At 36.6% G+C, this 13,309-nt stretch overlaps 1 protein-coding gene across 6 annotated transcripts in view; it reads right to left on the bottom strand.

The window, feature by feature from the left end:
* Positions 1-13,309, bottom strand: part of MEF2A (myocyte enhancer factor 2A) — a 165,400-nt gene that overhangs the window by 21,865 nt on the left and 130,226 nt on the right. For all 6 annotated transcript variants that reach the window (XM_030317490.1, XM_030317493.1, XM_030317495.2 and 3 more), the window contains 3 exons: positions 12,610-12,829; positions 11,822-11,881; positions 1,079-1,266 (listed from right to left, as the gene is read on the bottom strand). In XM_030317490.1, the coding sequence (XP_030173350.1) occupies positions 1,079-1,266; positions 11,822-11,881; positions 12,610-12,829 (468 nt within the window). The remainder of the gene's footprint in view (positions 1-1,078; positions 1,267-11,821; positions 11,882-12,609; positions 12,830-13,309) is intronic.

Genomic DNA, 13,309 nt, shown 5'->3' with positions numbered 1-13,309 from the left:
TATCCACGGAGAACTGTGAACCTGTCTGTCCTACTCATTTTCATTGTAAGGCTGGGAGCCACGCGGTCTCCAGCCTTCTATCTCCAAATGAAAAAGTACTTGTTTGTTTCTTGACTTAAAAGATTTTGGTCCTGGCTCCCTTTTGTATTACCCTGGACAAGTACTAGTTTCCTCATCTCTACCTAGCCAAAATTACAGTATAATTGACAGTCAAATAGGACAATGCATAGAAGATGTTTGGGAATCTACAAAGCATCATACATACATAGAATTATGATCTAAAGCCTGACAGCATCAACTTTCACTTAGCGAAAAAAATCAAATGGTGAGTTTAGCAGCTGCACCGCAGAAAGGACACCTGGCACATCACACTGTTAGTCAAACAACAGTGATACGAAGAATGGTTTTAAAACATATTCTAATTGTTTTCTATAAGAGGCTAAAGGGGATACATATACTCTTCTTCATAAATATAGGATTAAAAAGCATATGAGGCTGGAACTATGAAGACGTTGCTAAGGGCTGGGGTGGAGAGACCTGTATTCTTTACAGAATTAAATGGGAAGGTGATCTGAGAAGGAATAAACAAAAATTATTTGGAGAATAACTCATTCAGTTTTGATGCACTGTTCCCTATTCTGCAATGGTTCTCTTTGGTATGTAGAATTTTCTAAAACCTGGTTTAGTGTTTCTCCTACAGAAAAGCATGTGTAATTGATTACTGAAAATACGCAAAGTACAGAGAAGAAACACCTAAGTCAGGTTTAATTTATAAATTTGGTGATGGGATCTCTGAGCAAAGGTTCCTGCCTGGTAAAACTAAACTTACACATAACAGCCTCTCTTTATTTAGCTATAATTTTAAATAACCACTCGGCATATTTACATCCTGTTTTTCTATAATCTGATTTCTGTGTATTTAAAATAGCTTTGCCTCTTCAAACGCTAACTTCAAATAGAAACATTCATTAGGAAAGGGTCTAGATTCTATGGCAGTACAGAAAATTCCAAAGGAAAACATAGTCTGGCTGTATAAAATGTGTCTCAAAGAATTAAGGTAAAGAAAAATTTAATGTACCAGGGGAGGCATCATGCCCTTGCTTGAAGGAGGGATGACAACGCGAAGATCTGGTTTTCGACTGTTCATTCCAAGATTGCCGCCACCGGGAGGAGGGGGAGACTTTGTAGGCATGACTTTGCCTAAACTGTTTGCACCAGTAGTTCCAATCAAATTTGGAGAAGCTCTGGAGTTTACAAATCCATTCCCTGGAAAAAGGAAATATCCTTCATTAACATGTAAAGAGTCATCAAAATACTCTGGTACAAATATGAAACAAGTTTTCCCTAGTCCTGGTTTTACAAATAAATTTTATAACACAACTCATTAGGAGCAAAAATATCAACCCCCAAATAAGCAAAAAGATCAACTCAAATCTGAAATACATATAAAACTGAAGACTTATGTCACTTGTTTTTAGTCTTACTGCTTGGTCCTATTGGGAGAGATATTTAAAACACAAGGCATCTCCTACTGGGGACTGAGATAACGGAGCTATTTTAAGAAACTGCTTGAGACCAGCCTAGTCATTCATCCCTGTGGCAGAGGCACTCCTACTAGTTCAGGGCCTGAACTAGTGACCAGGGCAACTCCTTCACTGCAGCTTCCTGAGCACTCAGCTCTACTGCTTTGTTTTCACCAAGTACTTGTTCCTTATTGCTCTACTGCTACCTGCTCCATTTCTTTGGCTGCTGGTAAGGTCTTCATTAAATATCTGTGGTCTGTCTGACTTTAATCGTCTTATTCCTGCTTTTCAACTTCCCTAAAAGAACTCTATTAGAGGAAATAAGGAAATGGATATCTTGTGGTGTATGTTCTAGATATACAGTCCTTTTGGGCATCATTTGAGCTACAAGACAAATGTAAGAGGTCATCCCTATTTTCCTGGAGAGCGCAGTCATCCTAGGCCTCCTGTGTAACAGCCTTGTGGTTTGGGTGGCTGACTCCACTTCAATCACTGCTTGGCAATAGGTCCAAGCCAAGCCAGTGAGTATGGAGGCATTCTCCCTCCCTCACCACAGTGAGGGGATCCAGGAATGTCCAATCAGATCCTAAGTAGAGAAGCTGTTCTGTGGTGGTGAGGGAAGCTCCTGCATTCCTCCAAGGACAACGGAGGAAGCATTTTATTCTCCAGCCATTTTGAGACTCAGAAGAAAGCCAGAATGAGGAAAAAGCTGACAGAGAAGGAACTGCATCCTGAGTTGCCAAGAAGTAAAATGATGGGTCTCAAAGAACTGCAATGAGTTAATGACGAAAAACAATTATGTATTACATGTTTTTCACTTTAAGAGCATTTGTATTGGGTTATCAGAACATTTTAAATCTACAAAAGTTTCTTGAATGGAACAGAACTATTATTTAAAGCCATTTACAATCCAGACAGCGGTTGGTGGATTATAAAATATTTTCAGCAATAGTATTATAATGAATAGAGGCAACTGATTAAAAGATAGGGGAATTCGAAAATTTTAAAAATATAACTGGAAAGAGATGGATTAAGTTCTTAAAGATAAACAACTGAAGAAAATGGATGCTTCGATATATCTGCTTATAACATATTTAGAGTTTGAAAAACATGTTATTTAGGTGAATTATTTATATGAGTAACTAAAAATTGATGTTTGACAATGTGGTATGATCAACTTTATTGAATCCTGACCAGTGCATTTTCAATGGACAAAGAAAACAGCGGTGAGGTATGGCCCTTGGGAACTGGTCTATCTCTGCAGCAGCTGTCATTCAACGTGTCAGGATTCCAGATGATCAGTGTTTCCTCTCCCCTACACCTCACTGTCCCCCAACTCCTCCTGCTTTCTCTGACACTTTTACCAAGGGACACCAGTTTTAATTCATTTATGTGATTTAATTTTGCTGTGGGGACTGGTATTTCAGTTAACCTTATGAGGCAATTTCCATTATCTTGAAGCAGTATGTATTAAGTCTGGGCCGAATCTCCTTTCCACACCCCAGAGAGCAATTCCTATGTTCTGCTAAGCTTCAGAAAGCAGTGCTATTAAGCAATCTCCTCCCCAGGCCATCCCCTGTGGAGTGGAGCGCATCCATGCACTGGGCAGAAGTAACTGCTAAACAAGCCATCTGGATAAAAACTGCTTATCAAAGATTGTTCAAAAATAGGGGGTGTGATAGGAACTAACAGAATATTAGATTAACAAGTACAGATTAACGTTTCTCTTAATTAACAGGCACAAATATACATTTGTAATCTCTTTGATAACATTGAGAAGATTCTTATTTGCCTGATTTGTACTCAAATATGAAGGGTAAGGCAGTATTTCTTCTCAAATACATTACGAGATGATTTGAGGATAATTTAGAAGAATGCATTATCAGGAAGCTCTATACTCTCTTCCCATGTGGAGTCTATGGTGCTGAAAAGCTACACATAATACCATAGCAACCCAGAGTGAAGAGAATCTAAAAGCATGGTATTTTTTAGTGTGAAGTCAGAGTCTGCAGCAGATAATTATTACAGGATGATGTAAGTGTTGGGTAACTTGCCAGCCTGAAACATGATAACCTTATATGCACTATTTGTGATTTTGTAAAGTGTAGCGATATGCTATCTTAATATATTTCTTACTTCCTATTCACTTTTTATGACAAAATGAAGATATCATTGAGATAGATTTTTAAGGCAAATACCTTCAGGATATAACTCATGTTGACATAGTCTATAAATTTAAGAACTGCAGTACCAATTCTAAATGGATAAACCCAATTTAATGTGATTATTATTAAAATGTGTTTTTAGGTATTAAGGTAAATTACACCCTGACATAATACATGATACAAATGCTCTTGAGCAAACTGCATACCAATGCCTCTTGAAACCTAACAAAGCTAATTTCACTTACGGTCCTATAGCTCTGAGGCATATCATTCAATTATATCAGTCTGGCTCATATTTCAGAATATCATATCAGCTGACATAATGCATTAAGTGGCTGGAAAGCACTCCATGTCCTTAACACTACTCTTTTAGGGCTAAATTGTAGACAGTGATGCCTTTAATGTCTTATTATTATGAATTAAATTCAGAAGTTGAACTGACATGCAAAGACTTTTGAAAATCTCAAAAGATTCTGAAAAACTCATTCAGAGCAAGGTTCAAGAACTGATTTTATCATATTTGACAAATTTTCATAAAACCTGACAAAGTTTCAGCTGATTATTCAGTAAATAAGCATTTTAAAAGTCTGTAAAATTGTATTTTTATAAAGAATGAGTTGATGAGGTTTCTAAAAGTAAAAAAGCCCATGAGTTTCAAGATTACTGATGACAAAAATAAAATAACTGATGACATATTTACTTGATTCAGTGGAAATTCCTGTATGATAGAGAGCATGGATGCTGTCCATTAGAAACGCGTATCTACAACAGACAATGCTCATGAAATCCTGCTGCTTCTTTTCCTGTATACTGTATTCGCCCTCTCAATCTATCCCATGTGGACAGCCCCAAAGAGGCTTCTCCTCTTTCAGAGACTTCATGCAACCCCCGGCTTTAACCACTGCCTCAGTGTACCTCTTACATCTGTGCTTCTGCTTTATATCTCACTTCAAGTTCACATGCAACCATCCGGTGGCCTTTTCCCCAGATATGCTGCTGTCATCTCTAACACAACCTGTTTAAACTCCTGTACTACCACCATCCCCAGTCACTTCCATCCCACTTTCACAGGGCTCAAGCCCTGCTATTCTTGCTTTACAATGTTTTTCACTTCATCCATTTTCTCTTTAACTGCCGCTGCCTCTGCTACTCTGCAAGCCGTTACATGTTACTTTCACTCACCCCTAAACAATTCCAAGAGCTTCTTGAGCCCCTGTATATACTAGTCTGGTATATATATATTTTCTCTTTCTCAAAATGTTTTTACAAAGCAAAACTGCTGGAAATCAGAGACTTGATTCTACACTTGATCTTTAAACACAAGCCCAAAGTTAAAAGGAGTTCCTGAAGTCATATGAACTACAAATTATCTAAGTATTAAATGTAAATTTTCCACAGAGAAATATGTCTAGTAAGCCAAATCAGATTGCCACTATGGAGGATGGCCACAATTTACAGTATGGACAACACTGGTTTCACTTAGACAATGACATAGCCTGAAGACAAAAAATTATCACGTTACAAGGAAACACAAATGAATACTCTAATTCATTTACTATAATAAAAGTTTTATGACTGTGGAGATACCGTATCAATATAGCATCAAAGTTTATAAAGTAGAAAACGAGAGGGAAGACTCCTACTTCCACCACCCCAACACAACTATGATAATCAGTTTGGATTTCCCTTCCTTTGAATTTTCCATAAGCATGGTTTTTTTTTTTTTTTTGCAGTTTTAAATCACAACTAAAAAGGAATTCAGCTGAAATTTTAATCTACATAATTTTCATACTGTAGAATACGTTGGTTTCTTCCTATTGTTCACTACTCTAAATAATGTTGCAGTGAAACTTTGTATATTCTAGTTTATTTCTTTAGGAGAGTCCCAGAAATGGGATTAGTGGGCTCAGAGGCATAAACATTTTTATGACTACTGAAACACCTTGCCAAAATCTTTCTAGAAAGATTGCTACAATGCCATAAGCACATGAGATCATCAGTTTCAACATCCCTTCATCAGCTCTCCATGTCACAATAAAAAGGTGGTAATAGTTGGCAATTAGTAAGTTGTTTTTCTTTGCCATTTTTATTTAAATCTCCTGATACATCCTTTCAATTTTTGAAATTGAAGGTGGTTTCTTTCTTTCATTTAGGTACATAAATGCTTATCTGCTTATTAAATATTCCCCTACTTCTGACTTGTATTTTACCTTACTTTTTCTCTTAAGAAATGAGAAAATTTTTATCTCACAGAAGACTGGGGGTAAAGTGGTTGCAGGCTCAGTGGTTTTAGCAGCTCAATGTAGCGGACCTAGAACTTTCCAGCTTTCCACTCTGCCATCCTAGGCTTGTTGGCCTGTCCTCTTACACCGACTTGCTTCCTGATCTCAAGATGGGGCTGCACGTCTAGCTGCTGCATGTGGGCAATAACACCCAGAGACTCAAAGACTGCTGACTCTTTCTGAGAGTATGAATGTGTGTATGTGTCAATTTTTTTCTCTCTAGATTTTGGAATAGTATAACAACTATGTACATTACATTCTCTCATAATTTTAAAAGTGCCTCCACATTGGTGGTTTATAATTCCTTTTTAAAATCAAATGTATTATGTTTATTTTAAAAACTTGTATTAATGTAACACATTATACAAAATGGTGCACAAAACAAAAACTTCAAAGATCAAGGACTTTTCTGGGGGAGTGTAGGGGAGAGGGAAAATGGGTGATGGGCACTGAGGAGACACTTGTTGGCATGAGCACCAGGTGTTGTATGTAAGCCAATTTGACAATAAATTATATTAAAAAAAAAAAAAAGGACTTATCATAAAGTGAACATCCACGTACCCATTAGATCAGGAAAAAGAATACTGCCAAACCCCCAAAGTCTCTATAATTGGGCCCCCCAAAACATTACTATTGTCCACCTACCCAAAAAGTAACCAGTATTGTGATTTTTACAGTAACTTGTTTTTCTTTATAGTTTTACCACCTATCTATACATGCATCCTTAGCACTGTAATTTTGCTCTCCTCCTTTTCACACTGTATTTGAATGGAACCAATTTGTATTTGCATCTATTGTCTCTCATTCAATAATAGTTTGATAAATCCATCCACACTGTTAATTACTGCTGTCATGTCTTTTTGTTGCAGTATAGTATTTCTTCATATAAATGTACTATCACTTTATTTATTTGTTCTACTGTTGATACAAATTTGGATTATTTCTAGATGTTGGTTGTAACAAATAATACCACGCACATTCCTTTACATCTCTCTTGGTGCTCATGGTATACCCATGCATTTCTCTACAGCATATAAAGATGAGTAAAAATGGTTCACTGTAGAATACACACATTTACACCTATAGTAGACAGTGTCAAAATGGCTGCACCAATCTGTACTGCCATCATCAGCATATGAGTTTGAATTTTTCCATAGCTTGTCAACACTTGGTATTATCTGCCTATTCCAAGGCCATTCTGTTAGGTGTATAATGCTATCTGTGGCTTTAGTTTTGCATTTCCTTGGTTACTGAGAATAAGCATCTTTTTATTTATTTATTTAAATTTAAGTCCAAGTGAGTTAACATATAGTGTAATAATAATTTCAGGAATAGAATTCAGTGATTCATCGCTTAAATATAACACTCAGTGCTCATCCCAACAAGTGTCTGACTCCTTTAGGACCCTCACCCCTTTAGCCCTTCTCCCCACCCAACACCCTGCCAGCAAGACCTCAATTGGTTCTTATGAGCATTTTGTCACATGTTTACTAGACACCTGGAGAGCTTCTCTTGTGAAATGTTTGTGTTCTCGTGCGCATTTTAAAAAATCAGATTTTCTTTTTCGTGATGACTTATAGTATTCTTCATAAAAAGCCCTCTGTTTTATACACACACACACACACACACACACACACACACACACACACCCCTATATTTTCCCACTCTATCTTGCCTTTTCATTCTCTTCATGGTGTTTCTGATGAACAAAGATTCCTTTCATGGTTAGGTTTCCTCTAGTTTCCTGGTTAATGTCTTTCCCTATCCAGAGTTTGTTCAATGCTTAAATTAAAAAGTTCAAGGATGCTTCTGCTTTCACTCTGACACGGGCCCGAAGCATCCTATCTTCTGGAGAGCAGAAGACTCAACAAAAATTAAAATAAGAATAAGGCAAATGGAGGGCTCATCTATAAAAGTATTATGCATTTGAAAATGACAGGATCAGTAAAAATGTGACAGTTTAAAGGTGAAGCGAAGCTATCTGGAAGTGGCTCATTACAAGTCTCTAAGCCTGGAATGCCACAGTAAGCTATTATACATGTTATGTATAGAACATTTGTTTTAAACAAGCATCTTTGGATATTGGTTGCTAGCTGAATTATTCTGTCACCAGAGATTTATCTCCATATGATTAAATTCTCTGAAATTTGCTGAGAGTTTTTGCGGCCCAGCATGTGGTCATTCTTCATTTTTTGTATAACAACATTTTTTTTTTTAATGTAAAACACAGATATTGAAAAGAATGTTTATCCTGTACTATAAGCATAGATGCCCACAGTCTAGCTTCAGAAAGTGGGATGCCATAGCTACTGCAAGGGATTGTTAAACTCTGATTCACTCTACTTCTCTGGTCCCGCCTTTTGGGGTCTCAACACAAGGGGACAAGAACACATTTGGGCCCTCCCAACTCTTTGTGGACCCTGAACCTTGATCTCTCTGTCCCCCTGGGTTTCTCAGGCTGTCACCCTCTGCTTCTGAAGCACCCCACTGTGGAAGTGGCAAATACCACCTGAGCAAAAGTAGTCACAGATTTTGGGCTCACCCTCCTGAAGTCTCTGTCATTCCCTGGATCTTGAGCCAGAAATGCTTCACTATCTTGTTAGTTCTCAAATGCTTCATGCAGATTTTAAAAATGTTTTCCCTAGCATTTCTAACTGTCTTCAGTGCAAGGGCTGGTCCCAATGAACAGCTCTGCTATTAACACAGCACAAGCCTGATAGTCTTGTTTCTTTTATTAAACCTCAATTTCAACTTATGGAAGTCTTCACACTCAAAAATGCTTTTCTATGTATATTAAGATCAGAAGCAAGATTTCCCAAAATGTTTTATATGGCACTAATTATGAAAGATGCTTTTTCATGAGGGAAAAAAAATGAAGGGTTCGATTATGAAATCACTTTGAGTAACCATATTTATACACTAAGTTTAATGACTCACAAAACAGATTAACATTTTAAAGGTTCTGAATGTCCTACAGAGAAGAAAGTTGTTTAATTTCATTTAGCACAAGGTTTATCAAACATGTAGAAACATACCTTGAAAAATACACATTAGAAAACATGAGGCACCTGGGTGGCTCAGTCAGTTAAGCATCTGACTCTTGATTTTACCTCAGATCATCTCATGGTTGGTGAGTTCGAGCCCTGTGTTGGGGGATTTGACAGCAGCGCCTGCTTGGGATTTTCTCTCTCCCTCTCTCTGCCCTTCCCCTGCTCATGCTCTCTCTCTCTCAAAATAAATAAAACTTTTTAAAAAATTAAAAAAAAACCCATACCCATATCTTTTAATATTTTTTCTTCTGCATTTCTCTGGAAATTTTAACTGTTTAATCTTTTCATTCATAAAGACTTTATTTAGGTAAAAAATGAGTTTAAACTATTTTTCCAAACTACTAAACCAAAATGGCACCATTGTTGAAAATAAGCTAAAATGTATTATCTGACTCTCTCTCACAAAATACCATGCCTAAAATACCTATGAAAGACTATTTATTTTAATAGGAAAATTTATAGCAAGAAGCACATTAAACTCATGTATGCTCCAAGTACTGCACAGAAATAACCACTTCCAGCTGGTCTCCAAACTAAGTGACATAAGAGGTCTCCTCAGTTAAGTCTAATTCTGAGGTAGCATATATTAAAAACCAGTTATAACACACAAGCCATTTAGAATACAATCCAAACACAAGTAGAATAAGTAAAATTACACCTGATATATATAAAACTAGGCGTATAGGAGTAGGAACTAATGAAGAATCAAGATAGCCAATCTCATGTGTTAGGAGATGCTGAGGTGTGTCCTAAGAAGCAGGATTTATCTGTGTACAAGTAATAATGGAAACAGACTTTTAAATAACTCACTAAGCACTTAAAATATTTTAATTAAATTTTAAATGTTAATACAAATTCATGTTTGCTAATCATGATTATTAACACTACTAACACTAGCACACTAAGGTGGTTGCCTGTGATGGGGGAAGAAGGGAACAGGAATGCAACACAGGTGTAAGAGGGATTAATAAATGACATTGAGATGCTCCATATAAACCAGGGGTGATGTGCCATGATCTAAGGACTGCGATCATGCAGCCCTCTAAACAGGAGGGTCCAGATGTGGGGGAGGCTTACAAAAAAAGAGAATGAATGGAAAAAAAAAAAAAAAAAGAAACAGGGTTACATGCAGAAGGTCAAATTAGGACAATGACAAAGTCTGAGTTTCAAATTACCAAAGGGGACACAGAAAACTGAGCAGCAGAGACAAAGTTTAGATTTATAGTTGCATGCAGATAAGAAAAAAAACAGTGAAAAAGCCTTTACGAAATGTGGGAAGTATAAGAAAAAAAATGAGGAGAGAAGTGAAACACTTGTTTGACAGGAGGAAGAACCGTGTTTACAATGCCAGAGGATGAAAAAAAAGTAAAGGCAATGCAAAAACACATCAGAAATCATCAAAGAGTAAACTCCATGAAATAAAACGAATTTTGAAAATAAAACCAAGAACTAGTTAAAATTAACATTAAATGAAATAGAAATGTTTGATTCCAGCCTTAACCAGGCTAGGAAGTAGAAGGGAAAGGAAATCTTGGGGGAATAAAAGCATATGGGAAAATTTAACACGAAGAGTATATGGGCATGCAAATAACTAAAATGGAACTGAAATAAACTCTAAATATCTGGAAATACATGTACCAGTATAGCAGTCCTAATGTATAACTGTTAAGACCTTTATGAATTTTTCCACAATGAATTATCTGTTCAAAAAGATCCAACAATGGGTCTTATATTTAATTCCATTCAAACAGCTATTAATATAGGGGCAGACATAATTAGGCGCTTATTCCTACTTTAGGTGACTGTATGTTTTGTAACTTATCTCAACAATATCTGTTTTTTCTCATCATTTTAAATTAAGTTATTCAATGATCTCCATTAATTTTCTTGAGGCAGAAGCTCCTTACATTTTTGTAGAATGAATGGGTTGAATACATGCAATTGGGATCTTTCCGATAAGAGATCTATGTTCAGAAGTCTCCAGGGACACACAATACCTAAAAGCAGGGAGGAAGTTCCCACCCTTGTTTTTAGATAACAGTGATGACAACTGTCATTATCCCAGATTAAGAGACCAAGACCACTTAATGTGATGATTATCCAAAGGGATACAGTTATTCTTCTAACTCTTTAACATACATACCACATTTCTGTAATGCTCAGTTCACAATCTATCTTTACTGGCACATCAACCTTGGGTGACACCTTCACAATGCGTTTAAACTTGCTGGTCATCTTTAGAAAGGATGCCAAAGCAAAAAAGCCAATTTGGCAGCAACTGTGAAAATATGTGAATGTTCTACACATGGCCACCAAAACAGATCCCTCAAAGACAAACTCCTCAACTCTCTTTGTAGCTCTAAAATTAGGTCTACCACTTCTGTGTACTGCAATCACTCCAAAAACATTTCATGCTACTTACTGTAAGATGTATCGGTCTGCTAATAGTCTAAGTTTGGTGAGAATAGATGATACAGAAAGCTTCTCTGTGTAAGAAATTGGCTTGATGAAAAAACTGTATTAAGGCAATTTTGTCTCTAGCAAAGAACAATATCTGCTATGAAGGAGGCACTTGAGGCCAAGGTATAAAGAATACAGCAGGGTTGTTATTAAAAAATGTTAAGTATTAGTAAAAGTACTCCTCAGAAGACAATTAAGTCTACAAAGGGACATGTCTATTCTGATCATATACCCCATTTTTAGCTCTTCACTTGGTAGAAGGCGTTATTTGATGTACAATATTCCTTTCATCTCACATAGGATAGATGCCTACAAAGTGAAAACAGGAGTAATTCACGCACCCACTGGGCTGCTTCCGGCTCCATTTGGCACTGTGAGGTCTGAAGTGCTCAACATCCCACCTAAAAACGTTACAGAGAGAAGAGAGAGGGCAAAGAATGAATATGAATTGGTTCTCCTTATCTGAATGAAGTAACCTGCACTCCTTTCCTAAAAAACAAAAACTAGCCTAGTCTGAATTTGGCATTACTGTGCAATATGATGTAGTTAAATATGTGTATGTGTGTGTATGTGTGTGTGTGTAAGCTCACCTATCAAGCTCTTAAAGTGTATGCCTTCCTGTATCAGTATCAAATAGCAAAATGATGAGAATGGGGCAGTGCTAATGGAGTACTAGTCAATCTAGGATTTAAAGGAGAGGAGACACTGCACTGCAAAGTGTGAAGAAGTAAATGCACTGCAAATTTTTGCTGAATTAATGAACTCTAACTCCAATCAGGTAGATCTATTCTCAGTATTTTTAACATGACTGGCTCACACCCAAACTTCAAGTCTTTGCTCATGATATGCTAATTAAATTTTCTGCCTGTCAAAGTATGGCTTTCCTATAATAAGGAAAATTCTAGACGGCAAATTCTGTAGTATCGTTCCACTGTGCCTGAAAGGATGTTAGAGAGCCCATATTAAAGTTTCAAAAATACTCTTTAAAATGGAGCCAATTATGTAGCAGTGACTCTTGCTCATCAAAGACAGAAAATTACGAGTAGCAAAATAAGAAACTGCTTATGTTAGTAATTCATTTTACCACCCTTTTTGTGAAAGAATCAGCAGAATAGGTATTACTACATACCTGCACTGCCAGTACTTGGTGGTCTCTGAGGGACTCCAGGGGACACATTTCTGTGTAACGTGGCTTGAGGTGGAGACAGCATGCTTGAATCGGCTAATGTTGAGCTGGCTGCCAAAGACGGGGACACAAGTGAACTCCCTGGGTTAGTATAGGACAAAGCATTAGGGCTGGTCACAGGGACTGTGACAGACATTGAGAAGTTTTGAGGTGGTAAACCAGGCTGTAAATAAAGAACAAGGAAGAAAAAACTGTTAGTTTCGTTTTCATCTATATTAAATGTAATAACTTACAAACTTTCATGTGATAAAGTAACTCTAGTTATTAAAATTAGAGGAAGAGGATAGTTTCCTACTAAATTTGCAGATTCAAGCTGCTTTCTTTGGAACTGTATTTGAACAGTTTGAACTGTTTGTTTGACATGAACCTTTTCAATTTCAATATTTATATACGAATACATATATGCTAATACATACATAATTTCAAATATTCAGAGATGAAAATTAAATGTCAGAAACTGATATTAAAGTTGTGTTGTCAAATTTAGACATAACAAAATATATCACTGTTACCAAGTAAGCATAAAATTAGCACTTTAATAATGCAAACCATTTAGGAACATTACATTTCTATCAGGCAACTACAAGTATAACAAAAGGGCAAAAATATGTACACATATTATGAACTTATTACACCAAATGTG

Source organism: Lynx canadensis, chromosome B3, assembly GCF_007474595.2.
Source record: "Lynx canadensis isolate LIC74 chromosome B3, mLynCan4.pri.v2, whole genome shotgun sequence".
NCBI classification, from domain to species: Eukaryota; Metazoa; Chordata; class Mammalia; order Carnivora; family Felidae; genus Lynx; species Lynx canadensis.
Note: the sequence above shows the minus strand (reverse complement) of the source record. Positions and strands in the feature narration are given on the sequence as shown.